Here is a 27,957-nt window from a genome sequence, read left to right as displayed (position 1 = left end):
AATTAAATATAACATTGAACAGGATCAGCGAATGTGAGGTAACAGATTTATAATCATTGAAAATCTTACCCTTCCTTTGTGAATTATTTTATTCACATTTTTTTTCTTCCCAAATGTGTAGTTTATGTGTGCTTATTTCGATTACCGTATTTAGCAGCTTTTGCGGCAGCAGAGTATTGTCCAGCTCCTGCTCCTGGTACTAGACCTGGTGCTAATCCTGCTCCTCCTGGAACTCCCCATCCTCCAGCTCCCTGCCCTGCTCCAGCTCCTGCTCCTCCTGCGACACCTGATTAAGGGAGGTAAAGCAAGTTGGATAAATTGTACAATACCGTAAAATTGAGCCCTAACAATTAAAAAAAGTTAATGTACAAAAAAGTAAGACGTAGTCATACAATAATTAATACATCTTTATAAAAAGCACGGCAAGATAAAGTTATTGAGAATAGTTCTGAAATGATTGAAAACTGAATTCTGTAGATCCTATCAGAATGAGTTCATATAGCTACTATTGAATGCCTCTGCATGTATCAAATTAGTTTTTGTGTGCTTATTTATTATACCATATTTTGCAGCTTTTGCGGCAGCAGAGTATTGTCCAGCTCCTGCTCCTGGTACTAGACCTGGTGCTAATCCTGCTCCTCCTGGAACTCCCCATCCTCCGGCTCCCTGCCCTGCTCCTGCTCCTCCTGGAACTCCTGATTTAGAAAAATAAAGCAGGTTGCATTACAAATAATTAAATATAACATTGAACAGGATCAGCGAATGTGAGGTAACAGATTTATAATCATTGAAAATCTTACCCTTCCTTTGTGAATTATTTTATTCACATTTTTTTTCTTCCCAAATGTGTAGTTTATGTGTGCTTATTTCGATTACCGTATTTAGCAGCTTTTGCGGCAGCAGAGTATTGTCCAGCTCCTGCTCCTGGTACTAGACCTGGTGCTAATCCTGCTCCTCCTGGAACTCCCCATCCTCCAGCTCCCTGCCCTGCTCCAGCTCCTGCTCCTCCTGCGACACCTGATTAAGGGAGGTAAAGCAAGTTGGATAAATTGTACAATACCGTAAAATTGAGCCCTAACAATTAAAAAAAGTTAATGTACAAAAAAGTAAGACGTAGTCATACAATAATTAATACATCTTTATAAAAAGCACGGCAAGATAAAGTTATTGAGAATAGTTCTGTAATGATTGAAAACTGAATTCTGTAGATCCTATCAGAATGAGTTCATATAGCTACTATTGAATGCCTCTGCATGTATCAAATTAGTTTTTGTGTGCTTATTTATTATACCATATTTTGCAGCTTTTGCGGCAGCAGAGTATTGTCCAGCTCCTGCTCCTGGTACTAGACCTGGTGCTAATCCTGCTCCTGCTCCTCCTGGAACTCCCCATCCTCCGGCTCCCTGCCCTGCTCCTGCTCCTCCTGGAACTCCTGATTTAGAAAAATAAAGCAGGTTGCATTACAGATAATTAAATATAACATTGAACAGGATCAGCGAATGTGAGATAACAGATTTATAATCATTGAAAATCTTACCCTTCCTTTGTGAATTATTTTATTCACATTTTTTTTCTTCCCAAATGTGTAGCTTATGTGTGCTTATTTTGATTACCGTATTTAGCAGCTTTTGCAGCAGCAGAGTATTGTCCAGCTCCTGCTCCTGGTACTAGACCTGGTGTTAATCCTGCTCCTCCTGGAACTCCCCATCCTCCGGCTCCCTGCCCTGCTCCTGCTCCTCCTGCGACACCTGATTAAGGGAAGTAGAGCACATTAGATAGATTGTACAAAACCCTTAAGGTGAGCTCTAACAATTAAATTAAATCATACAAAAAAAAGTAGTATAAAGGTGTAATTTATACAATAATTAATTAAATCCATAAACAGTATGGCTAGAGAAAGTTAATGAGGAAAGAGTTTTGTAATTATTGAAAACTGAAGTCTGTTGATCCTATCAGAATGATTTCATATAGGGGAAGGTGGGGTGATTTGTGCATTTTGGAAGTTGCAAAACCCCTTGTTTCTAGAAAACCGTGGAAGAAATTGGAAATGTGACCACATATTTAAGAAGAGCCATCCATTTGACTCATCCTGTAAAGAAGGGAGACACAAGGAATAAGATATAAGCACATTTAAGCTCAAAAAACTGTGTTTTGCCTTTCAAAGTAAAATTTCCATGATCAAGGTTTTTTGATTATTGTGTCTGAACAATTATAGACACGTTTGAAAACATTTGACACATGTTTTAGTGCTTTGGTATGCTACACTTTGAGTCTATATAGTTAGCACAATGTCAGCCCTAAATTGCTGCATCATGCCTATTATCCAAAATTCTGGGGATGGGGTGATTTGTGCGCAAGGGCCTGGGTGAGTTATAAGTAAGTAAGTAAGTAAAATGTATTTATAAAAGCACATTTATGACAGTTTGCACTGTCCAAAGTGCTGTACATAGTGCATTCAGTAGGTAAACAATGAAGGTAAAATAACAATAACCAAAATAAAAGACGTAAAGCCCATACATCCACATAAACACAGATAGTAGTGCAGAGGTAAGTAAGTAGTGCAGAGGTTAATGGGGAGGAAACACCAGGGTGTACATATGGGTTTTGAGCCTTGATTTAAAGGCAGAAATGTAGGGGGAATCACATTTGTCAGGTGGCAGTTGGTTCCACAAGCACGGAGCAACTAGTGCAAAGTACATTTCTGAGAGTTGTGCCAGTGGCATGGCTGTATACGCTGGTCACCAAAAGAAAGTGATTGTCTACAGTAGCTCAGAAGAGAGTGACATCTCAATTCCACTTAACGACACCACTGATGAGAGTTCAGATGGCCAGAAAGATGATGATGGTGACTTTGTCATTGTGACACAATGACGCACAAATCACCCCACTACGTGGGGTGATTTGTGCGACAAGACAACTTTTTTTCCGAAAGCTATATTTCTTAAACAGTTTATTCCAGATCCAAAGTTTTTATTGCCAGGGATGCACAACATCCTGAAATATATGTACATATTTGAGTTGGAGACATAACTGTCAAGGCCTCACTTTAAAATCACTTTGAGTAAAAAGTTGCACAAATCACCCCACCTTCCCCTACTATTGAATGCCTCTGCATATGTGAAATTAGTTAATTTTTTGTGTTTATTTTTTATACAATATTTAGCAGCTTTTGTGACAGCAGAGTATTTTCCACCTCCTACTCCTGGTACAACTCAGGTTGCATCTTTATTTTACAGATAATAAAATATAACATTGAATTTTTTTTTGATTTGCAATTATTTTTCCCTTAAATTGTAGTTTGTGTGTGCTCATTTCATCTACCATATTTAGCAGCTTTTGCGGCAGCAGAGTATTGTCCAGCTCCTGCTCCTGGTACTAGACCTGGTGCTAATCCTGCTCCTCCTGGAACTCCCCATCCTCCGGCTCCCCGCGCTGCTCCTGCTCCAGCTCCTCCTGGAACTCCTAATTTAGAAAATTGTAGCAGGTTGCATATTAAATTTACAGTTATTTAAGCTATGTGGAACTTTTAAATATTTTTGAAACAGTACATTTTTCCCCTGATGATCATAAATGACATGTAACAGCAAACAAGACCATCAGTGCACAGAACGCTATTTTTATATAGTTTTTCTTAAGGACTTTGACCATGCACGCTTACCCAGGAATAACAGCTTGCATTGTAAAAACAGTACCGCTTTTGTCCAAATGGGCCGCTAGAATTAACACAATCTGAAAGTTCCTCGTAGCCACTTTAAATCTAACGTTGAACAGGATCAGATTAACTGAGATAAAAGATTCATAAGTAGCTATATACATCTTACACTTCCTACGATAATTCATTTAATTGAAAGAAAATGTTTCTGAATGTGTAAATTATGTGCAACGTGTATTAAGTTGTTCCACCCCTTGTTTCTAGAAAACCGTGGAAGAAATTGGAAATGTGACCACATATTTAAGAAGAGCCATCCATTTGACTCATCCTGTAAAGAAGGGAGACACAAGGAATAAGATATAAGCACATTTAAGCTCAAAAAACTGTGTTTTGCCTTTCAAAGTAAAATTTCCATGATCAAGGTTTTTTGATTATTGTGTCTGAACAATTATAGACAAGTTTGAAAACATTTGACACATGTTTTAGTGCTTTGGTATGCTACATTTTGAGTCTATACAGTTAGCACGATGTCAGCCCTAAACTACTGCATCATGCTTATTATCCAAAATTCTGGGGATGGGGTGATTTGTGCCAAAGGGCCTGGGTGAGTTATAAGTAAGTAAGTAAGTAAATAAAATGTATTTATAAAAGCACATGTATGACAGTTTGCACTGTCCAAAGTGCTGTACATAGTGCATTCAGTAGGTAAACAATGAAGGTAAAATAACAATAACCAAAATAAAAGACGTAAAGGCCATACATCCACATAAACACAGATAGTAGTGCAGAGGTAAGATAGTTAATGGGGAGGAAACACCAGGGTGTCCATATGGGTTTTGAGCCTTGATTTAAAGGTAGAAATGTAGGGGAATCACATTTGTCAGGTGGCAGTTGGTTCCACAAGCACGGAGCAACTAGTGCAAAGTACATTTCTGAGAGTTGTGCCAGTGGCATGGCTGTATACGCTGGTCACCAAAAGAAAGTGATTGTCTACAGTAGCTCAGAAGAGAGTGACATCTCAATTCCACTTAACGACACCACTGATGAGAGTTCAGATGGCCAGAAAGATGATGATGGTGACTTTGTCATTGTGAGCTTTGCAGGTAAAACCATTAGATCTGCTAGGCCTTGTTTAAGAAAATTGTCCTTCAATCTTTGTCAACTATTTACTTTATTTACTTTAAATAAACCTTAAATAAGTAATTGTCTAATGGATTTGTCTGGCATTAAAGTTTATGAGATATGTAGCAATGGCACAATTCACAATTCTTCCCAAATGTGTAGCTTATGTGTGCTTATTTTGATTACCGTATTTAGCAGCTTTTGCGGCAGCAGAGTATTGTCCAGCTCCTGCTCCTGGTACTAGACCTGGTGCTAATCCTGCTCCTCCTGGAACTCCCCATCCTCCGGCTCCCCGCCCTGCTCCTGCTCCAGCTCCTCCTGGAACTCCTAATTTAGAAAATTGAGCAGGTTTTAACTGGTTTACAGTTAAATAAATCTAACATTGAACAGGATCAGATATAGTGAAGTAATTGATTTGTAATTATTGAAATTTGTAACCTTCCTATTATAATGAGTTTATTCATAAGTGAATGTCTCTTGATGTGAAGTATTTGTGTGCTCATTTAATTTACCATATTTTGCAGCTTTTGCGGCAGCAGAGTATTGTCCACCTCCCTGTCCTGGTACTAGACCCGGTGTTAATCCTGCTCCTCCTGGAACTCCCCATCCTCCGGCTCCCTGCCCTGCTCCAGCTCCTGCTCCTCCTGCGACACCTGATTAAGGGAGGTAAAGCAAGTTGGATAAATTGTACAATACTCTAAAGGTCGGCCCTAACAATATACAAACATATAATTCAAAACAAACAAAAATAAGTAGTTGTTGGAGCTATTCAGTTGTAAGATTTAATTATAAAACATTTATTGAGTATTTTTTGCTTAAAGGTGAAGTGAGCAAAATATTTATGTTAATATACGTGTTAAATCGCTCTATATTCATACAGTGATCACTTATATAGTGTGCACGCTTCATAACACAGGTCTCTCAGTCACCCACTCTGCACGTAATCGTCAAATAAACTTTTCTGGGATCCCACAACCTGATATCCAATCAGAAGAGAGAACGCTACAAACGGGGACGTCTCTCTGCCGTTTAACGCGCAGAGAGCGGCAGAGGGGTTAATGTTTATGCGCCTACAATGGCGGAGCAGGAAAAAATCCTTCCCAATGTCTGTTTTGATGGTTTTTATCATGTTTTATCGCACTTACGGATCTGAGATGATGCTAGATAACTCGCTGCTTGAAGACATTAATGTGGTGATGTAGGGACGAGGGAGGGGACTGCTAACTGCAGTCACTGACAGGAAGTTAACTAAAAGAACCATTTCGCTCACAGCACCTTTATTTTATGTTTATGTTCTCGTCTGTATTATAAGCTAAAGTTAATTTGAGTTTGTTTATGCTTTTGTTTTGAAATGATTGGCCAGCTGTGGCAGACCGGGTGTCTATATATAGAGGTAGGCGGGCATAGGTAAGACAGGCACTGGGTAGGGTCATGGCTTTTTACCAGCTGTAAGAGAGACAAAGGAGATGAGGCTGCAAGTTCCCACTGTTGCTCATTTGTTTGTTTGCTTATACTAATAAACCTTCAGAAACCCCAAATCCTGGCTGGACAATTGTCTTTTTCCCTGCACTGCGTAAGATTCTTCCAACAGGTGCCTCAGTGGCTGGTGATTACTTTGCTTATTTTGATTTCTTTATTTTCAAGTTATTGTTTTATTGAGGACAAATCGCCATTACAGTAGTATAAAGGTGTTATTTGAACAATAATGAATAAATCCTTACAACAAGTACGGTAAGATAAATGTAAATGAGAAACAGGTCTGTAATTATTGAAATGTGAATACCGGTAGATCCTATCAGAATGAGTTAATCCACTATTGAATGCCTCTGCATGAGTGTTTTTGTGTGTTAGTTTATTATACCATATTTAGCAGCTTTTGCGGCAGCAGAGTATTGTCCACCTCCTACTCCTGGTACAACTCCTGCTCCTCCTGTTCCTCCCAGTCCTCCAGCTCCCAACCCCGCTCCAGCTCCTCCTGGAACTCCTAATGTAGAGAAATGTAGAAGGTTGCATCTTTAGTTCACAGTTATTATTGAAAATCTTACTCTTCCTTTGTGAACTATTTTATTTGCAATATTTTTTTTCATGAATGTGTTCATTTGCTCATTTCATCTACCGTATTTAGCAGCTTTTGCGGCAGCATTGTATTGTCCTGCTCCTGGTACTAGACCTGGTGTTAATCCTGCTCCTCCTGGAACTCCCCATCCTCCGGCTCCCCGCCCTGCTCCGGCTCCCTGCCCTGCTCCAGCTCCTCCTGGAACTCCTAATTTAGGAAAATGGAGAAGGTTGCATCTTTAGTTTACAGGTAATTAAATATTACATTGAACAGGATCAGATAAAGTCAGATAAGATTTAATTATGAAAAATCTTTCCCCTTTTTTTTTTTTTTTACGTTTGCTGTTTTTAGAAAAAAGAACATAGAGAGAGAATAAAAAACATAACATACAGTACAGAACGGGCACATCTAAATTTGCAGCAGCAGTCCATGGCCAAAATTTAAATAGCAAAGCAGATGTGTTGTCAAAAAGACAAGAAGTGGATACAAGAAAAAAAAGATAAAGTTCAAACATAACCATATTTATACAGTATATGCGCACAGTAAAGCACTATAAAGCAGATGCAGTCTCCCCGTCAAATAATCTCAGTACAGGGTCCCATATCTTTTCAAATACATCTCTTCTATCTTGGTTACAGTATGTCAGTTTCTCCAAATGTAGCGTGTTAGACATTTCTCCTAAACACAGGTCAAATGTAATCACAGAGTCCAATTTCAACACACGTAAAACCAATTTCTTCGCAACCACCTCCTTATTAACCATTAACAAGAGATGAACATGAAAGAAACAACACAAGAAAACCCAATTGGTCAGGATGAATAATGGAACATATGTGCTCCTTTACTCTGTTAGCTAGGACTTTACTCAAGATTTTGGTTTTGATAGGCAACATTGAAATGGGACGGTATGATTAGACAAGGTTAGGGTCACGGTCCGTTTTGGGAATAAGTGAGATATTGGTTTTATATAAGGTAGGGGGTAACCTAAAGTTCAGCATTGAGTGATTCAGCATACGTAATAAGAGAGGCTATAATTTAGGGCTAAATATTTTGAAAAATTCTATATTGAAGCCATCTGGTCTGGCTGGTCCTCTTTGTTGGGAAATGTGGAGACTAGTTCTGTTATCTCATTCAAATTGATGTCATTATCTATTGAGAGAGGTGATTCTCTAGACAATTTAGTTAGTTGGAAAGGTTTGAAAATCGCATTCTCCTATGAGAATTTGTTTATTTGCAAGAACATGTTTTTGTGTGCTCATTTCATCTACCGTATTTAGCAGCTTTTGCGGCAGCAGAGTATTGTCCAGCTCCTGCTCCTGGTACTAGACCTGGTGCTAATCCTGCTCCTCCTGGAACTCCCCATCCTCCGGCTCCCCGCCCTGCTCCTGCTCCAGCTCCTCCTGGAACTCCTAATTTAGAAAATTGAGCAGGTTTTAACTGGTTTACAGTTAAATAAATCTAACATTGAACAGGATCAGATATAGTGAAGTAATTGATTTGTAATTATTGAAATGTTTAACCTTCCTATTATAATGAGTTTATTCATAAGTGAATGTCTCTTGATGTGAAGTATTTGTGTGCTCATTTAATTTACCATATTTTGCAGCTTTTGCAGCAGCAGAGTATTGTCCACCTCCCTGTCCTGGTACTAGACCCGGTGTTAATCCTGCTCCTCCTGGAACTCCCCATCCTCCGGCTCCCTGCCCTGCTCCAGCTCCTGCTCCTCCTGCGACACCTGATTAAGGGAGGTAAAGCAAGTTGGATAAATTGTACAATACTCTTAACATCAGCCCTAACAAATAAATTCAAAACATACAAGCTCCAGCTCCTCCTGAAACTCCTATTTAAGACGAAAGGAGAAGTTTGCATCATTAGTTAACAATTCATACAATTGTTTGTTAGAAAAAGTAGCAATTACTTAAACCTCTATCTTACCTACATTCAGGAGATGTATTTCTTTTAATAATTTATTCTAAATGTATTTTTTGTGTGGCATTTTTCCATGCTTTATTTGACAGTGTGTATAGATGAGATGAAATGGGGTAAAGAGGGGGAAGACATGCAGAGAGCGACCTGGGCCGGAGTGGAACCTGGGTCCACTGCGACGAGGACTGAGCCTCCATGGTAAGGTCAAGAAAGCATAAGGATGATCACGATGATTGTTCAATTTCTTTTTTAAATAAAGAACTAGATAAAGAAAAAACATCCTACCATACTTCGGTGGTTTGACTCCAGCACCAGCTCCATAACCTTTCAGGAAGCAAAACAATGTTTGTAACTGAAAATGTATTGATCCTTACTGAATTATCATAAAGGAAACAGTAGAAGTACGTTCATTGAACAAAATATTTTTGTCTACACAGATACTTCAATTAACAACTTACCAGCACCAGGCAGTACCTGTCCTGCTCCCCCTGGAACTCCGCCTCCTCCAAGGCCTGCTCCTGGGACACCTATTAGGGAGTGAATAAAGAACTAATCTGTTTGGATTGATTTTTTTTTTATGTAACAGTGTGTTCGTGAATACTTTAGCACTGCATAAATAAATAAGACCAGCTACACCTTATGATGTCATGACTATCACAGTCTCTGAAATGCAACGCTCTTGTGTGCAATATTTCTTTCCAATATCTTTTAAAGAGATTGAATTCCATTTACCATATTTAGCAGCTTTAGCAGCAGCAGAATATCCTCCGCCTCCGAGTCCTCCTGCTCCTGCTCCTGCTCCTCCTTGCCCTCCTGCTCCTCCTAGTCCCCCTGCTCCTGTAGAAGTTTAAGCAAGCAACTGAAATCAAATTGCATAATTTTTGCATCATCTCAATGTCAATATGTTATTGACATGCATTGTTGTAATATAAAATGCAAAGAAGAAGAAAGAAAAAGGGTATTTGAAATGTTGTGTCAACGGCTATGAGGGGCGTGCCGACACCATTGTTTGACTAGGAGCTGGCAGGTTGAGCTTGATACGGCATGGGAACAAGACACAAAGTTCATATTTATGCGTGAGGTAATAAAGAGACTCCAGTCTGCATCTTGTGTTTTGCAGCAGGCTCATTTCGGGCTCCAAATACAGTTAAAAATGAAACAACATGATTGGCATATGGAAGTACTCTATGTAGTATTCCTAGTAAAATCTAATTAATCAGCTTATGCCTTTGAGATCAGAATCTCTTGCAACAGGACAAAATGTAACAAATAATGATGATTCTGTTTTTTAATTTTTTATTTATTTGACACAAAAAAAATGCCATACCATATTTAGCAGCTTTGGCAGCAGCAGAATATCCTCCACCTCCTCCCAGTGCTCCAGTCCCCAATTGTCCTCCTGTCCCCAATTGTCCTCCTGCGCCTCCTACTCCTTATAGAAGTGTACATTTATATATGTAAGTAAATATGTATAGGGAAAGAAAGACCAAAAAAAGAATTAAAACATAATTACTCTACATGAAGTGAATATTTTTAACTTGTGAAGACATAGGTATAACATTTGGAGCTTAATGTTTTAAGGTCAGGTCACTAATGCTAATTTCAAGGTTCAAAATTGCAATTTGTGTTTCTACTAGAAATAGTTTTTATGTGGTAGTTAAAGAAAACTAAAAAACATTATATTTCTCACATGGCCATTGCCGAAACTCCTCTTTTCGACCAGTCTGCTCTGATTGGCACTGAATGTACCTGCCAGATACATTCAGGGGTATTTGGAGGTGTGCTTATTACAGAGGTAGTGCCATTTTAGGTTTTTATTGGGGGGGGCAGGGGGGGGACGTGGCCCTTATAACGTCATAAGGGGAGAGAAATCTGATGGGGGTTTTTGAACACAGGTTTTCGTAAAGTTTGAGGCTGAGAAAAGAGTAAGGTTTGTTTTTTCTTATACTTTAGAAGTCTCTGTCATAACGGGGATTATAATAATTATTATGTTGAAAAAACTAGGTGACCTTTAAGTTATAACGTTAATTCGACAGAAGTACATGTGATTAATGCCATATTCATGTACATACATACCATATTTTGCAGCTTTAGCTGCTGGTGAATATCCACCAAACCCTAATCCTGGGACTCCAAGTGGTGCACCTCCCGGTACCCCTCCAGGTACCCCTCCCGGTACTCCTCCCGGTACTCCTGTATAAATGGAGAGGTACTTACTTAAGTTAAAGTTGTACTTGGTACTTAAGACTTTTCAGCTACTTACAAGAATAGATAATGTGAAAAAAGATGTGTGACAATATGAGTTTCAATATGCTTCCATGATTACCCAAAACATGAAAGTTCTCACCATATTTAGCAGCCTTGGCCCCGGCTCCATATCCTGCTGTCAAATGTTTAGATAGGGAGACATATAATTCCATCCAAAGAAAAACGGCTATAAACAGTTCTTTTGTTTTGTAAGCCATACTAGTGTTGATCAATAAATTGTAATGTCTTCCGGGTGGCATATTTGAATGATATAACTTATTTATTAACAGATAAAAGCTGACAATTGATAGCTGGGTCTCACATACCATTTAAGCCATTTTAATCTGTAGCAAAGTTCTAAGATTGCTGTTTTATTATCCACCATCTAACAATTCAGTTTGTCGGGTGTTGAATGAATTTTAGTGACTTGTTTTGCTCTTCTCCTACTTTGTGTAGATATTATACCTCCTGGCACCTGCCCTGGATACAGTCCACCAGTGCTACCAACACCTCCAATGCCGCCAGCTCCACCTAAACCTGGGTTAGAGACTTTGGTAAAATAGAAATATATTCCTGACTGATGTTACACAACTTGTATAATGTTTGACTTGATAAGAGAGTATTGAATGAATGTTGTAGTCTACCATATTTGGCAGCTTTAGCCTGAGCAGGTGAAATGCCCCCGGGACCCACTCCTGCGAGAGAGAGAGAGAGAAAAATCAAGTGTTTTATTGGTCTTTACTATCTTTCTACTCCATATCAATCATCATCGGTGCATTTGTAAAAACACACCAGTTCCAACAGGATAACCACCGGGACCACCTTGTCCTCCTGGAAGTCCAGGGCCAACATTACCCACACCGCCATAACCTTAACCATTGTAATGCATCACATTATTAACCCCCAGATTTCCATTGATAACACTAAATATTTGCAAAATTGTAAAAAAGTTTTTATACCAAAAGGAAGTTTGCCAGCTCCAGCTTTTGCTCCATAGCCACCTGAAGACAGAAAACAATGTGAATTTATGATTATATCCAAGTACTTAAATTACATAACAAAAATGAATCAACTCAGAAATGCTTCACATACTTCAATATGCTGCGGTTTTTATTTCATGAAAACAGCTGTTTATAACTTAATGTAACCACTGAGGAGGTTAGTCAGTCCTATAAACATTACAGATTTAAGCCAACTAGTTCATTGCTATACTTTTGATTTGTAGCATGTAGAAATAACATGACTTGGACAACAATATTTATTGTACGATATTGGTGAGTTGGAAAACTGAATCCATTGCAGCAAGGTTTAGTAACAGCATTTTGGACAGTTTCATGCATTGCGGGACTAGGTCCACAGCAGTATTGCATTAGGAATCTCCAAAAAGCAGGCAATAAAGGCAACTCTCTCACTGCTTTTGGTGCTATCAGAACATTGGCAAGTGGAACCTAATGATTATAATCTTTCCGAGGTCCCAAAGACAAAACATCTCTCTTAAGAACAAACAGTGATAAACATAACACAAAAAACCTTACAGCCAGTACCCATAGAAGTGCCCTTTGGGTATAAGGCCATAAGAGAAAAAAAATTAACATTGAGAAAGTTCAAATAGTTGCTGTGAACATAAATTATATGAGCTCAAAAATGCAACCACTGAATAACACAGTGTATAGATTCAGATCCCACCTTGAACTTTGGGTGATTTGAGGGGATATCCGTGGAACACTCCTGGCTGCATTGGTGAACCAAACCTGCCACCTGTGATGAACAAAATTAATTTTAACACCGATCAGCTAATACCAATAATACTGACAATAATATAAATATACTTGTATTAATGCATCAGTTATTATAATTAAAATAACCTTGTCCTTGACCTCCTTGACCTCCTTGTCCTCCCCCTCCAACTGCATGAAAAAGCACATAATTCAATCAGACACACAGATGAAAAATCATTTTTGTAACATAAATACTAGCCAGAGAGTCAGCAATGATACAAACATAGCAACCTGAACACTGGCCCTGAATAGAAAAACAAACATTACTTGATTTCTGATTTAGGTCAGAGCCAGTCGCCACCCCAGGCAAAACTCCCCGTCCACCAAACCCTGAATGAGCCATAAACAACAAAAAATAAGCAACATTAAAGTCCTGTAAACTACTTGTTTGCAAAAGCTCTGACCATTCGCAAGGTGAAACACTTGACAAATAGTGACACAACGTCTATGAAAAATCAGAGAGAGAGACAAACCTTGTCCTGGCACCAGACCACCTTGGTAAAGTCCAGGGACACCCATACCTGCAACAACCAAAGGACAGTAGAGTAAAGCACTTCTGAATCCACAATAAAAAATATGAGAGGTATCCGGCATGAATGAGCAACAATGATCTTTTTAAGCATCCATGACAACATTGACCAGGAAAATTATTATGTTGGAAACACTACCACAGAAATAGCCATACAGGATGCATTAAAGCCAGGCAAGTGCTCCTGCTTAGCTTAATCATTAGCATCAATTAATTATTTTATCGAAGAGACATATTGTATACTGGATTTTTAAAAACAGCAAAAAATACTACAGAATTCATTACACAAGTTTATAGACACAATTATATATGTACAAAAAACAAATATCCCTTAATTAATGAATTCATTCATTTATTTACTTTATTTTATTCCTGTTCTATTTTTGTGCAATCTAAATAAAGTTAAGTATTGTATGAAATTCTGAAAATCTGTACAGATTTCAAGGAAACCGATTTAAATAAGAGACTTATGATTTCACATGAAGAGGGCAAATTTTAAAAAAAAAAGCCCAAAATGAGTAGAACACCATTATTTTGAGAATATCTGGCAGGTGTTTTCAAAACAATTAGGTACCACATCGGCCACATGCAATGGAAAATGAAATTGATGCGGTTCTGCTGCCTAGTGAACTGCATCCTGTCTGACTCAGTCTGTGAGTTAATTGTTTAGTCTACAAAACCTGGCACTTTGGCAGCTTTCTTTCCAGCACCAGCCCCTCCTGGAAGGCCTGTCTGAGGAATAACAGGCACTGAAAAAAAGATTAAATGTTACTTGGCTTATCGAATCTAATATGACAAATATACAGTGTGAAAACATGTGCACAACTTTCTTCTCCAAGTGCTGAATCCAAACAACTGTAAATGGAATTCCTGCCTCCCGGGATCCACAACACATTAATCACACTGTTTAAAAATGTTTACTTTGAAAAAGTACTGTTTTGAGCCCAATTGGCTCTTCATCAAACAAATCAATTCTGCTGAGCCAATTTGGCATTTGAAATGTTGTACCTTTCCTTAAGCATTAAAGTTAGTTTTTAAGCAGAACTTTTACAGTGTTGCAAGTCAAATAAGTGTGTAGGTAGAAGAAAGTATGAAAAATGGGTAAAGGATGGACGGATTGAAGTGCTGTATGTGTGTCTTGCCTCCAGCAGGCACTGCAGCTCCAGTTCCTGTGCCTCCGTGACCTCCTCCTGTTCCTATTTGTATACAAAATGCAAAGACATAAATATAAAATAAGAATGCAAAATGTCAGGTTTGAGGTTATTCTGGCATACTGGAGTTATGGCAAATGTGTGAACATCATTGTAAAGAAAACCTTGCAACACAAATGTTCTATCATTTTACATCCCATGACCAATAGAGGGCACTGTGATACTGAAAGAGTGCACAGCCCAGGTGTGTAGATGTGCCAGACTTGACTTCTTCAGCAGAGAGCCAGATCCTTGAGCCTGCTGCCCATTGGTATTGAGAGCAGCTAATCTGGCTCTACTAGTCTGTCATCACTCCATGATCAAAAGCAACATGGCTGACTATTAATCTAATCAGGGGAGGCAGCCAGCATGCATGGCATTTGCCTTGCCTCATCAAATGCCTAATTTATTTGGCTTTCCCCTTGTGCAGGAAATTAGCTGTCAGTTTCACTTGTAAGGGAGCTTGGCAGGAGGATAAAACACATTGAGTTTATTTGTTAAACCTTTTTTTTCCTTCTTTTTTTAAATATGTTTTTATCGTAAATTCCCCATACTCTGCCGGGCAGACATTGCACACTGCCTCTAAGTATTTCGCCTGGAAGATTTGTTGAGGAAAATTTGGCAAGGGAATGTTTTGTTTTATATGTATTCCTTCAGAGGAATTAATTGTTATTTTGAGTATCATGCAAAGAGTACAGGCAGATTCTGGTGACTGAAGTTTTGTCATTGCCAACCTGCATTTAAGAATAGGCTCTTTGCCACAGTACAGTCCTGGCCATGATTGGGCCGTTCCAAGTCCATGTTTAATCAGCCTGCCTTATTTAAAGCAAATCATGTGCACATACACAGCACAGACTTTAAGGTCACACAAGGCTCTGGTGAAGTTCAAACTGTCCAAGGTTTCCAGGTATGTGATAAAAATGTACATGTGTGCGCCAAACATTGTTTTTTCATGCTACGTTATTATTAATGTGAAACATTCGTTCTGGCTTTCTCATAAAATGCAAGCATGCAGCTCTATCAAAGTCTAGTAGTAGTCAGTTGTCTGTCATCAGACCAATAATCAACTTACCTCCATGTGGTAGCAGAGAGCCTCCTGCACCTGTGATTAGGACAACCAGAATTTCAGCAGTATATTTGTCAGTATAACAAATTGATGGAATAAAAATCAAAGAAAGGTTACCAGGATGATTGTGTTTTTAAACTGTATTCTTGTTTCATAATTTTTTAATTTAGTAAGCTAAACAGCTACTGATTTTAGCATAGGCACACTTGAACTCATGATGACTTCCTGAACCAGGCAGGAAGGCAGATGATAATGAAGGCCACTGATTACACTTAATGTTGATAACATCTAAACTGTTTACTCATGCTTCAAATTTTAACTTGAGGAAGTTATAATATTTCTCAATGGCAAACCATGGCCATTCCACCTCAACAGAAATGTACCACAATGAGAGGCATTCTTACTGAAAGGTTGATACAGAGAGTGGAGAACTATATAGTATCACGCTAGCCATCAAAACAAACAACTTAAAACAAGCAAATGGGACATAATCATTACCTTGTTCAAACAACCAATATGCCATCATCATGTTTGATTACCCCTCTTTCCATAACAGTCATTCAACTAGTTTTTTACTCAGTTTTTAAAAGGCCTGTCTGATTGTTAAGAAATCAAGAAAAGAGCGCAACTATAAGCAAAATATGCCAAGATTATTATCTGATGTACCCACCAATCTTACATAGTTATTAAAGTAAGAAGAAATGCTCAGTAATCTCCCAGTTAAAGTTATTGAACATGTAAAGTACCTATGAGCCACTATTCCAAAACAATCAAACCTGCTTTACAAATTGAACCACAGTGCTGTGACTGATAAACTCATACATGATATTGAATGTTGGCGGACATGAATGTTTGCAAACCTAAAGATCTAGGTCTTCCTGCACTATTATTGGGCAGCAAATGCCCGTGCCCTTACCTACTGGCAGGACGCATATCCTGATGAGCTTAAAGATACGACCCCATCATGGGAAGCCATATAACAGGAGATGAGAGACACTTCTCTTCCAGCGTTACTCCATGCAGAAGGAAAACCTCTAGTATCATTTAAAGATATTGGTTTTGTAGTTAAAAACTCACTGCGGATCAAATATAAAAATGTGTGAATTGCCAAACACCTCCATTCTAGCCCCCATTTGCCACAACCATGCATTTCCCCCTTAACAAATAGATACTGTTTTCTCAGTCTGGAAAAGCAGAGGTATTGTTACTTTTAAGGACTTGTACACTGATAATGTATTCTCTTCATTTGCTCAGCTGAGGGATAGATCCAAACTGCAGCCATCCCATTTTTTCAGATACCTGCGAATAAGGAACTATGTCAGAGGTAACATTTTAAATGTTGCAATTTATAATCCCCCTGTTGAACTCCAATCCTTACTGACAACTAAACCTGATACCAAAAAACTAGTCTCTAATTTTGTAGACTTGTTTACGGATCACACTGGCCCGTCCATGCAGCATTTGAGGGAGTCCTGGGAGAACGCAGCAATAGGAGTAGACATTTCAGAAGATGCTTGGGCTAAGTGTCTTCGAAGCATACACTCTTGCGCGATTTACTCTAGTCACCAATTAATTCAATGTCAGCGTGTTTGGTTGTTATTCAGATGTCTACGGCCACATCCTTCATCCCAACCCAGAAACAGCCATTCTAGGCTCGTCACAACAACTACAGACTTTAAGTCATATGAAAGCTTTGTCGGTCCAGTATGGGATGGTGATCACAAAAAAATATTCCTATGGTTTGGAATAAAGAGATACCCCCTGCTTTGACCTAGGCTCTGGCTAACGGAGTTCAATCGTTATGAGATTTAAGGGAAAGCAGAAAAATGTAATCAGATATGGCAGCCTTTCCTTGACTATATAACAGTACCTATAGTACAGTTACCTTCATTACACCTTATTGACTTTTTATTGTTTGTTTAACATTTGCCTACAGTTTCAACAATGTCCTTAGAAACCTGTAAAGTGGTTGTTTGTTTTGTCTTTTGTTTTTGTTGCAACCATTTTTTTTGCAATTTCATGGCACCAATTTACTGGTGCCATCACTCCCTTAACAGGAAGCTGATGTTACATTTATATCCAGACATTTTCTATCATCTGCTGTACCTCTTTTAGCAGCCTTCTGTCCACCTCCTGGGAAAAAGCCCCCTGCACCATATCCACCATAACCACCTAAGTGAAACAAAACGGTAAATATTAGTGGGTGCGCAGCCTTATAGTTTAATGTAAGCTTTCAAACACATGCTTCCATTCAGAACATTCAGACCTTTGGTGTGAAAGAATAGTTTAAAATGTATGATGTTTTATTAAGAATATAAAGTTTACTCATTCCAATTAAGCACTCACCTCCTCCAGCACCCAGGCCACCACCTCCAAGACCACCAACTCCTAGATTGCCATAGCCTGGATGGGAAGCAAAATGATAGACAGGCTGTCAAGTAAAGCAAAAGACATTTGTGTGTGTGTATAGTGCAGCAAAATGTAGATAGGAGCAAGGAGAGTAAAACATAAATAAAAAATGTACTTTCTTTTTCTTTCTTTTAACTGTGGCTATAAGCAGTTATGAGTGAATTATTCAGCAGTAATTACCATTCAATAAAGAGAACCCATCACTCAATATTTTATAAATAATTTTTCAGGGTCTGCAAATACATTCATATAAAAAAATAAAACACATGGAATATGACACCATATGTGCTTTATTAAGTTTGAGTGAACACACTCACATTTATGTTTCTAGAGCCAAGGACTGCACCTTGAGCACAGGGGAAGGAATTGGGCCCCTATGACTAAACATGCATGATAGACAAAATATCAAAAATTATTGACTTTCTGTTTAGTGTATTTTATACACCCTGAACTAATCTATGGTTGGCAAAATATTTTGCCTTGATGTGAACCATGAATAAAGTCATAACTCAGCTCGGGTTTCTGCTTACTTAAAAGAACAGATAATGTGAGAAGAAACTGATAAAGAGAGGTTAAGGACATGGAATAAAATGCTTACCACCGGCTCATGGATTAAAAGAGACTAACATATTCCTAAAATTAGATGCCAAAACAATACAGTAGAGTCCACTGTAAGCCAATAAAGTTTAGAAAATATTTAACGTATTCTGCCTTGTTAGTTTACTATCTCATCCAGAGATGATGAAACATGCATTTCTACAAGTGCCATTAGAAGATTTTAAATTGTAAAATACTTAACTGAATGCTTACATTCCTTGGATTTAATGGCTATGACATAAAAAAGCATATAAGCAGTGAGACCCAAAGGCCATCTTCCTATATCAGTTACATGTCAAACATGTCCAAAAAGCAAAACAACCAAATTAAAAAACTTTTACTGAAGTTTAATAGTACTATATACAAAAAATAATAATAAAGTTAAGTCAAGGTATTATTTTTATAATTAATTAATAAATATTCAAGTTAAACTGAAGTATCTCTAAAAAGTAACACATGGGACTCCATGTTTTACAACATGGCAGGCCCATGATTCTCAGTGTTGTATTAAAATAATCTGTAAACCAAACATGCTCCCCAATCACAGACAAGTAGGTTGGAGTAACGGCTGTTTTTGAAGGAGAATTTTGCTGCCAGCAAGCTAGTCCACCAACAAACTTGTTTTCAACATTACTTGTAAGCCAAAAAGTCTGGGGTGGGAGCAAGTAAGCATGGGAAACAAGCTGAACAACCGGGAAGGGGGTCCAGAATGGGGGGGGGGGTGACAGTTTAGAGCCCAGCAATCTGCAGGGTGCAGCTAATGATACTGACAGGGAAGAGGAATGCGTTGGAAGAGAAAGATGGAAGTGTGGAGTTTCATGACCTAGTCAAAACAAATGTGGGCAATGGCCTTGCCAAGGGCTTGGCAAACAGACTGGGCATGAAATGCGAGCCCAGACGCTAAGGGTCTTTGCAATAATCCATCTCATTCAAAGTTTTCGACTTGATCCTATAGTAAAAACGACAGTAATAAATTCTTATATAAATCAGACAAATCTAGAGCTTTCCCTTTTCCATTGTCTCTTGTGTTTACACGTCTCATTTGTCATTTGCTTTTCATTGAGCCCAACATTCTAATAAAATGTTATGGAATTGACAGGAAAATGACAAAAAACAAGAAATTTAAGAGATATATTGATCATTGCTTATGCCTAAAACCCTTAAAATGACTATGTCTGGACTGTCTGGTTTAGCTTAAAGAGCTTTCCATATCAGTGCATCTCATTTGCCAGTGAGAGAGCTGGAAATATACAGCAAAGTATGTGCAACAGAGAGAGAAACATGACGAGAGAGAAGACAGGCAGCACCGTGGAGACTCTTAGCCTATTCATCCATCATCTGGCCCACCCGTCTTTGCATGTGCATGATCCAACCTGGCCCTGGCTCCAGCAGACAGGCTCAGGGTCGACCAGCACCTGCCATGTTGAGCTCAACTTTCTGATTTGAGCTCAAGAGACAAGATGCAGACACGCTGAAGTCAGCCTGTGTGTCTGTGTGTTTAACCATCAGCACAGGCCCTGGACAGACCACAAGGTTTAGACAAAGAAGAAAGGAAAAAAGACTTCATTTTTCTGTCATTCAAAAGACACTTGCAAAGTGTCTTGTCGGTTTGAGATCCATCCATCCATAATTGTATATTTGAGAGATTGAGGGTAGAGTTTGAGAACAAAATCTCTTTCTTTAGCCATATCTACGCAATCTTGTCAGCTCAAACAAGCATGCTTTTGTTGGGCTACTAATATTACAGCACGTCACCTCACACAAATGGACCTTGTCTTAGCTCACACATTATTGGAAATCTACACCAATGTTGTTTGTAGTCATGAACCACACACATGGAAACTCTGCACCATAACCCTGATATCAAATCATCACTTTTCTTTGTTGCTGCTTCCAGTTTAGTTGATTGCTGACAAGCTGAAGGCTTTTCGGTAAACTAATGTAGTGGCAATATTTTCTTGGTGATCCTCAAGGCTTAACAGAAAGCCCGGGAGACCATTTGAAACTGAGACTGCTTTTGGACCTTGGACAAAGGAACCATAAATAAGGTCAACACTCAACAATACAAGATGGAAGGGACAGAAACCCAATACTACACAAGAGGGAGGAAATTGGAAGGTAAGTGATGCAAGGACTGCAATGCATCATAGTTTCCTCTATTTAGATTTCTGAAAATGTGACAGAAACATGAATTACTAGCCAGTTTCCATTCAGAGAGTGCCATTGGTCTTCACAGTTGTGCAATCACAAGTGCACAAGCAGGAAGGTGAAATTTCGGGTCTGCAAATAAATGCAAGTCCATACCTTCCCAGACTATGAAGGAATCTTGTTTATTTTGAAGAATTAATATTGAAGAGAGAGAGGCTTCCATATTCATTGCCTCCTGCTGTACCATGTAATGTGCACTTGTATTTATGCATTTGACTGACACAAGAATAAAACTGGCCAGACAGCATGGCTGTTTTTTTCAGTCACCAGTTATGTTCTCAACCTCAGGGTCCAGTACAAGTGATGGATATGAGCCAGTGTGGACAGAAATATCTGGTTTCAATCTCAAAACTCAAACGTGTTGCTCATGCTCCATTGGGGTTAGGTAAGGTAAGTTTCAGATCCAGAGGAATACAAGAGACATTAATCAAAACATTCTCTTCGGCTCTTGTATTACTCCTGTTCTCTCCGTATCTCCATCCTTTTCTCTTTTGTCTCGCTTTTCCTCTCCAAAAGTTGTCTCAAAAAGCGGTTATGCCAACCAGACATGAGGTGTTAATAGCAGCAATCAGAGGAAGCCAAATGTGAGAAGTAAAAGATGGATTTTCTCGCCCTTACCATCTCCTCCCTTTTCCTCCCCCTCTCTCTACTCTGTGAACCAGCTGGGCCTAGTGAAGGGTTTAATTTGAGAGAGCAAAGAATTCCATGGCAGAGAGCCACTATAACTGACGGCAGACACAGAAAGCAGACTTCAGAGCTGGAGTTGTGGAATGTCCATGACATTTTTGGTACTTGTTTCTTACTGTAGTCTTTGTTTTAGCTCATATTTAATCATGTAATTGGTAGTAGAAGAACCAATGTTTTTATTACTGACAAGCCAGGGAACAAAATTACAAGTCTCTTTATTACTGTTGTCTAAGTGTCACTGGCACAATTTAAGGGAGAGTCACAAAATAACAGTTAATTGTGAGTCTTGTGTTGAGGCAAACATTGGATTTTCTTTACAAACTATCACAATAAATCCAACCACAAAAATACAAAGTGTCAATGGTAGTTGAAAGGAGCACATAAGCATGTTATTGCTGTCCAAATACGGCTATTTTCTGTAATGTCAGATAACTCGCGATATGAAATCCCAATCAGCATTTTAGTGTGATTGAGAGGCAGATTTGTTCCTCGGCTGTAGTCACATATAACATTTCACTCAGAAAGCTAACCCCATCATTATGTCCTCCACAGTCATGACAGCATATTTTCAGTATCAAATTATCACATTGTTCCATGTCCAAGTTGGTGGATAGATTGCATTCTTATGAGATGACTCAGAACAAGCTGGATGAAAGCATAATGTTGTAAGGTGCTACAATGATGCCAGATCGCGTGAGACAAGTGGACACAATGATGATCCCCTTGCTTCCTCTCCCCCTCCCTCTCCTGTGACCTCCCTGGTGCCTTGTCACTTACAGGTTCTCTGTGCTGTCAGTCTATGGCACAGAGCTGTGAGAAGCAAGACTAGTCACATGTTGGACTAATTAAGCATTCACACAGTCATACCACTACACACAAACCCTCTCCCTCTCTGGTTGGTGTAAGCCAGCTGCCTTTGGCGGTAAGACTTTTATTGTTTTTACTTTCCTTTTCCATACAGTCATTGACACTATCAATGAGAGGTCCCAAGGCCTCAGCCCAAGTCTTTGCCAAATGACCCCAAGTACACAACTGCCAGGGCTCCCAGAGACATGCAGGGAAAGGGTCTAAACTGTAGAATTATATAAATTGATTATTATAATAATCTTTGCTTTTGGGGTACCCAAGTAAAAATCTGTGTTACAATTTAACTGTAATACAAATAGCTAATTTGATTTGTTTCACTGTGTGATAAACATGTACAGTACATTGCAGAGACAACACAGTTGGGCATCAGAACATACACATCATCTCTGAGGCATTGAGTAGTTCAAATGGCTCCAAATGAATGGTAACTGTTAAAGTCACCATCACACGTTTACAAGCATTGCCAGCGTGCCAAACTACTTAGGCTGCGATGTTACCAAGTGACGTCTATGTCTGTCTGATCTCACCAGCTTCCAGAACTTAAGTCTTTCCTCCACAAACAGATGTCTTATTTCAAACTCATCTGTGCAAAGATCATTACTGATGTCCCTTAATTCAAACAGGGTTAATCTGTATCTATGTTTGTGATGTAATCGTTTATACTACAAGTCAAACAGAGCAAAACAAGCTATGCTATTAGCTTTCAAGTCAACTAACCAGTTCTGCATTTTCCTAGTTTCTGTGAGAAATGAGAGCCTCTGCTTTTTTAATCTTTATCCACTTCTAAAGGAATGTCACAGTTGCTCTGCCAACACTGAGCCGTGAATATGTCTTAAGAGCATCCCTGACCCAGTGCTCATACCATCACCCATTTGAGCTTGGCACACAAACTTACAACCTGTACTTTAAAGGCATGCAGATGAGGCAGAACCAGACTGCAAGCATTAGATTGTGCACTCAAGCTGGGGTCAAATTACACAATATCAGTACTATTAGAGCCTGATCAGTTAGATGTCGAGTGCTGGGTTGGGTCGGGAACATTGGGCTTTGGCCGCAACAACTGGATCGAAATCAAACCTGGGACAATGTCTCAACAAAAAGACAAACCCTTTGCCTTTCATGATGTGTTTGGTCATGTCTGTGATGGCACTAGTATAGCCAGGTGGAACTGTGAAAGAGAGGACAAGTTTGCAAATCATATCCCCCTTCTCTTTCCCCATGTGTACTGTCATGTATAAAATTAATGACTTTATAATAACCTTATCTGACACGGTGACCCATCGTAACAGACGACCAAAAACTGCTAATATCTAATAAGTATTTTCAATGCTAGAGTAAGTTTAGCTGTGTAAATTATGTATGCTGCAAGTCAAAACCAGTGGACAAACTCAGCCGGTGGCCAAGGATCTTTTAAGTTGGCCAAGTGTGTTTCCTTGCCCAGATGGTCCACATATGCGTCTTACTGCCACTCCACCAAATTCTTTTCTGACAACTCAGGGTTGAGTAAAGCATGCAATACTAATGTTAGATTCATTGAGATTCCAAGTTCCTCTGTCATTGTGAAACCATCTGAGGCAGTTCACAAAAATATGGGATGTTTCACAAAGGAAAACAAGTGAGAGATAAATTGCATCATTGACAGAGGAATAGCCGTTAACCAAATACAATTGAATAAGTGACCTTTACATGTATGCAGAGGTATTGAAGTAATTTAAAAACCATTCATCCTCACATAATCATCATTTGGTCCAGTACTGCGTCTGGATTAAGTATGGAGAAATTCAGAAACCCTAAACATATCACTGAGGTGAAGTAATTTCAGTGACTCATATCAAAATTAAGTCACTTTCAAAATGATTGTTTTATAAATGACTAAAATTGCTCAGGAAACACAAGCCTTCTCACAAAGAAATGCATAAACAATAACTTACTAAAAGACAAATTTAGCAATTTAAGAAATTACAAAGACTTGCTTCAACAGTAATTACAACTTATAACAAAACTTTACATTTGTAATACCCTGGATAACAATTCAGCATTCATTGTAAGCCATGTTTCTGACCTTGCCATGCCACCTTCCACCCCTTGTGTTGCAAATTGGGATGAGCTATAGCTACTGTATGTCTACTCAATGTGAAACACAAACATAATTAAATCTTCTGTGAATGGAACTCTCAACGCAACAAAAGCATAACATTGTTTACTCAGTCACAAATCAGACCCTCAAATCTTTAGTCCACTTCTATGACTTCAACAAGGTCGTTCAACTGGTGATCTATCTTTATGGACTTAATTACGTGCTGCCAGATGAACAATGATAGTGGAGTGGTTAATGCATAAGACCTTTTGGCAAAAGGGGCCGCGGAGCGGTTGTGAGAGCAGGCTAACGGTTGGCTCATCAACTAACACAGTGAACACGGAAAACAAATACATTGGTGGGAACATGCTCACAAGAGAACAGCAAGCAAGTATGATGCAAAACAGGCTGGTGAATGGCTGGGGAGCAATTACTGAGTCATAGTGAAATTATCAGTTCAATGTGTGGGGAAAATACCACAGAAGCAGTAATGGGTGGCATGCAAGACTGATTAGGCACCAATAAAAACTAATAAAGCTCTTATCTTATCTTATAATAACTCCGGTGTCATTTTCATTCCTGAGATGAATTTGTGAGATTATTGAAGACGATTAAGACAACATCTGGTGACACCGTCCAAGATAAATTATTTGTGAGCAACAGGCATTTCCAATGTGAACAAACAAGCTGTGTTGGCTGCGTGTTCACTGAGTCGAGTGCGATGCTCCAATATATTATAAAAAAAGTCTCCTGTGCAGACAGGGGAGAGGGGGGGAGAGAGATATATATGGGTAAGAATAGAGGAAATTGCCATCTTTCACATATTATTGTGTATAAGCAGTGTGAATGTAAGTCTACCAGCTGGAAAGGATTATGTATGTCCCCAAAGCAATGTCAGAATCCATCATCAGTATTTGTGTCATTGTGTGCACATGTGCTCACACTTGTAATTACACACATGTTAAGACAATAAACATATTTGCATACATCTCGTTGTCATGCACATTATCATGCAGATGCTTCCAGTCTCTGACAGCTCAGAGGACAGGTCTGAGCTCCAGTAATGAAAAGCATATGTGCTCCAGGAGACTGAACCTCCTCCAAACTCATCTTACCTTGGCTAAACACTTTCATCCTAACCTCAATCTATCAGTCTCCTTTATTTCAGCAAGCTCTCTAAGCATGTGTGTTGCACAAATGAATGTTCATTTAATGTGTGTGTTTGCAAGTGGTATATGTAGGCCTATGCCACAGAATACGGTCGCAAGAGTAATTTTTTGGTTTTTGTGCTGTATGTTATTGTCTCTCCTCTCCCCCCTCCTTCAAGAAAAACCCACAAGAATTTTTTTGTATTTTCCCATCCTTAAACAACTTCACTCAGACTCTATAAACTCATTCAAAAGCCAACTCGAAAAACACCTCTTCAAGAAAGCATATGACACCTGACTCCACCCATACCACACCTGACTCTATTTTGAGTTTGTTTTTGTATCTTGTTTTCGTGTTTTTTATTTTCTTTATGTATATTCTATGCAATGTAAAGCGTCTTTGAGTGACCTCCAAAAAAGCGCTATATAAAACCTATCAATTATTATTATTATTATTATTATTATTATTATTATTATTATTATTATTATTATTATTATTATTATTTTTATTATTAATTGGTCCTTTTGTTCTTCTTGCTTCACTCTGTCTTTTTCTGCCACCGTATACATTTGAACTTTTAATTTTTGGACTGACAGGAACCTACAACTAGCCGACTTCATTCATATTTATTTCCTATTCAACCAACCACAAACAATAAAACTAGTTTTGTACAAGAAAGTCTCTGCAAAACACTGTCTTTGCAAGGCTCAGCCTACTGATGCCAGCTCGATGGAAGCCCCAAAAGACCCACTGCCAGACAGCCTTCAACTTATTTAGTCACCACACAAACACACACACACATACACACACATACACACACACACACACACACACACACACACACACACACACACACACACACACACACACACACACACACACACACACACACACACACACACACACACACACACACACACACACACATGCACGTAGACCCTTATTAATAGGAATTAACAAAATATTAGAAATACAACTTTGAATATTTAATTTTATCCGTTGACAACTATGATATCTGTTACCACACAGAGAAGTTCTAAATGATTCTCACTGCGTATGTGATTTTTCATTGCTCTAAGATTGATGTAGCGTTCTGTGATATTGCTTTTGTCTGTTTTGAAACAGTGAGAGAAGGGTTAAGACTTACAGCATGTTGTCCCTCTATCCATCTTGTTCAACTTGGAGAGTCAAACGGCAAGCTAAGCTTGGACACATTCAGTTGATATCCCTACCAGACGCATCCTTTTCAACCAAAAACAGATTATTGTAATCGCAAAATAAAACTACACCACCAGCGGAAACAGTAAACTCTATGTTACTTGTTAAATGCATTCATACTGCCTGACAGTGACAAGAGCCTAGCCTATGAAAGCCATATTTTGGCAGTCCCTCCATGAAACAACCTTTGCTTGAGGGAACACAGGAAAGGAGAAGGTGTCCAACAGCTGTTCATAAAGAGAATGTTCCTCTTTCCAGCTTTCAGTGTTTTGTCAAAGGTGGATGCTGACAGGATTCACAATTAGAGTAACATTTACAAGGTCTTGCATGAGCTACACTGCAATTCAGTGCAGTCACGCTACTCACATAGCCAGCTGCTGTTCTCCATTACTGGCCAGGTAATGCGCTTATCAGTGGAATGCAATGTCCCTACTTGACTTCCACATAAGAGTGTGTGTGTGTGCATCTAGAAGTTTACCGTTGTTTGCATTTGGGCCTCTTAAGTTATAGAGTCGGCTTTATATATAAATGTTAATAAAAAAGGGTCAATATGTCATATGCTGGTAGAATATAATTCTGGTGTCTTTTCTACAGCACAAGCAGAACACTGACTGACTGATGCTGTTAGATTCAACTTTCTTTTGAGAGAGGCTTTAGATTTAAAAATGTATACAGTAGTCATATTTAGAGATTACTTAACACAATTACAACCACAAATTGGAACATATGAATGTACTTACTGAATGTATGTCTCCTTTCATTTAAAAAAAAGTGTAAAGCCTTAGCTGACCCGTGTATGTTCTATCTGTTCTAGGTAAAACCTTAGCTGACCCGTATCTGTTAAAGGTACCCCCACCCCCCACCCATAAAACAGAAGTTAGTATGAAGTGTGGTAGGGACCACCCAGAACCAAATTCATCTAATTTCAAAAACACAATGAGCCGCTTTTAAAATTATTTGACTTCCTTTTTCTCACAAATGTTATTCATACCATGTAAGCCTGGTGAGGGAGAGGGAGAACCCAAATGAATACAAGAACCAGGGCCATACTTCCAAAGTAAGACTCAGCCAAAATCAACTTCCACCAAATACTTGATATAAGGTCATAGGGGTTACAGAAGGGTCCCTGTAAACTCGCTCCATCTGTTATCAGGACTGTAAGACGAATGCTGGGTTCCT

General features: G+C 38.8%; 1 protein-coding gene across 9 annotated transcripts in view; it reads right to left on the bottom strand.

Moving 5' to 3' along the window:
• elna (elastin a) overlaps positions 1-27,957 on the bottom strand; it is a 52,494-nt gene that overhangs the window by 12,248 nt on the left and 12,289 nt on the right. For 2 of the 9 annotated variants that reach the window (XM_080054087.1, XM_080054093.1), the window contains exons 6-36: positions 17,913-17,969; positions 17,673-17,738; positions 15,573-15,602; positions 14,453-14,506; positions 13,991-14,059; positions 13,255-13,302; positions 13,049-13,111; positions 12,869-12,910; positions 12,690-12,761; positions 11,963-12,004; positions 11,796-11,873; positions 11,648-11,698; positions 11,469-11,552; positions 11,104-11,139; positions 10,833-10,949; positions 10,084-10,188; positions 9,489-9,593; positions 9,215-9,283; positions 9,042-9,080; positions 8,425-8,565; positions 8,099-8,239; positions 6,891-7,037; positions 6,636-6,758; positions 5,287-5,427; positions 4,961-5,101; positions 3,322-3,462; positions 1,614-1,748; positions 1,292-1,432; positions 877-1,017; positions 561-695; positions 146-286 (exon numbers count right to left, since the gene is read on the bottom strand). In XM_080054087.1, coding sequence (XP_079910213.1) covers positions 146-286; positions 561-695; positions 877-1,017; positions 1,292-1,432; positions 1,614-1,748; positions 3,322-3,462; positions 4,961-5,101; positions 5,287-5,427; positions 6,636-6,758; positions 6,891-7,037; positions 8,099-8,239; positions 8,425-8,565; positions 9,042-9,080; positions 9,215-9,283; positions 9,489-9,593; positions 10,084-10,188; positions 10,833-10,949; positions 11,104-11,139; positions 11,469-11,552; positions 11,648-11,698; positions 11,796-11,873; positions 11,963-12,004; positions 12,690-12,761; positions 12,869-12,910; positions 13,049-13,111; positions 13,255-13,302; positions 13,991-14,059; positions 14,453-14,506; positions 15,573-15,602; positions 17,673-17,738; positions 17,913-17,969 — 2,895 coding nt within the window. The remainder of the gene's footprint in view (positions 1-145; positions 287-560; positions 696-876; positions 1,018-1,291; positions 1,433-1,613; positions 1,749-3,321; positions 3,463-4,960; positions 5,102-5,286; positions 5,428-6,635; positions 6,759-6,890; positions 7,038-8,098; positions 8,240-8,424; positions 8,566-9,041; positions 9,081-9,214; positions 9,284-9,488; positions 9,594-10,083; positions 10,189-10,832; positions 10,950-11,103; positions 11,140-11,468; positions 11,553-11,647; positions 11,699-11,795; positions 11,874-11,962; positions 12,005-12,689; positions 12,762-12,868; positions 12,911-13,048; positions 13,112-13,254; positions 13,303-13,990; positions 14,060-14,452; positions 14,507-15,572; positions 15,603-17,672; positions 17,739-17,912; positions 17,970-27,957) is intronic. The other 7 variants (XM_080054090.1, XM_080054088.1, XM_080054089.1 and 4 more) reach the window with 7 other exon arrangements.

Source organism: Ammodytes marinus (genome assembly GCF_949987685.1).
Source record: "Ammodytes marinus genome assembly, chromosome: 3".
Lineage (NCBI taxonomy): Eukaryota > Metazoa > Chordata > Actinopteri > Uranoscopiformes > Ammodytidae > Ammodytes > Ammodytes marinus.
The sequence above is the reverse complement of the archived record's forward strand: the minus strand, read 5'-3'. Positions and strand labels throughout refer to the sequence as shown.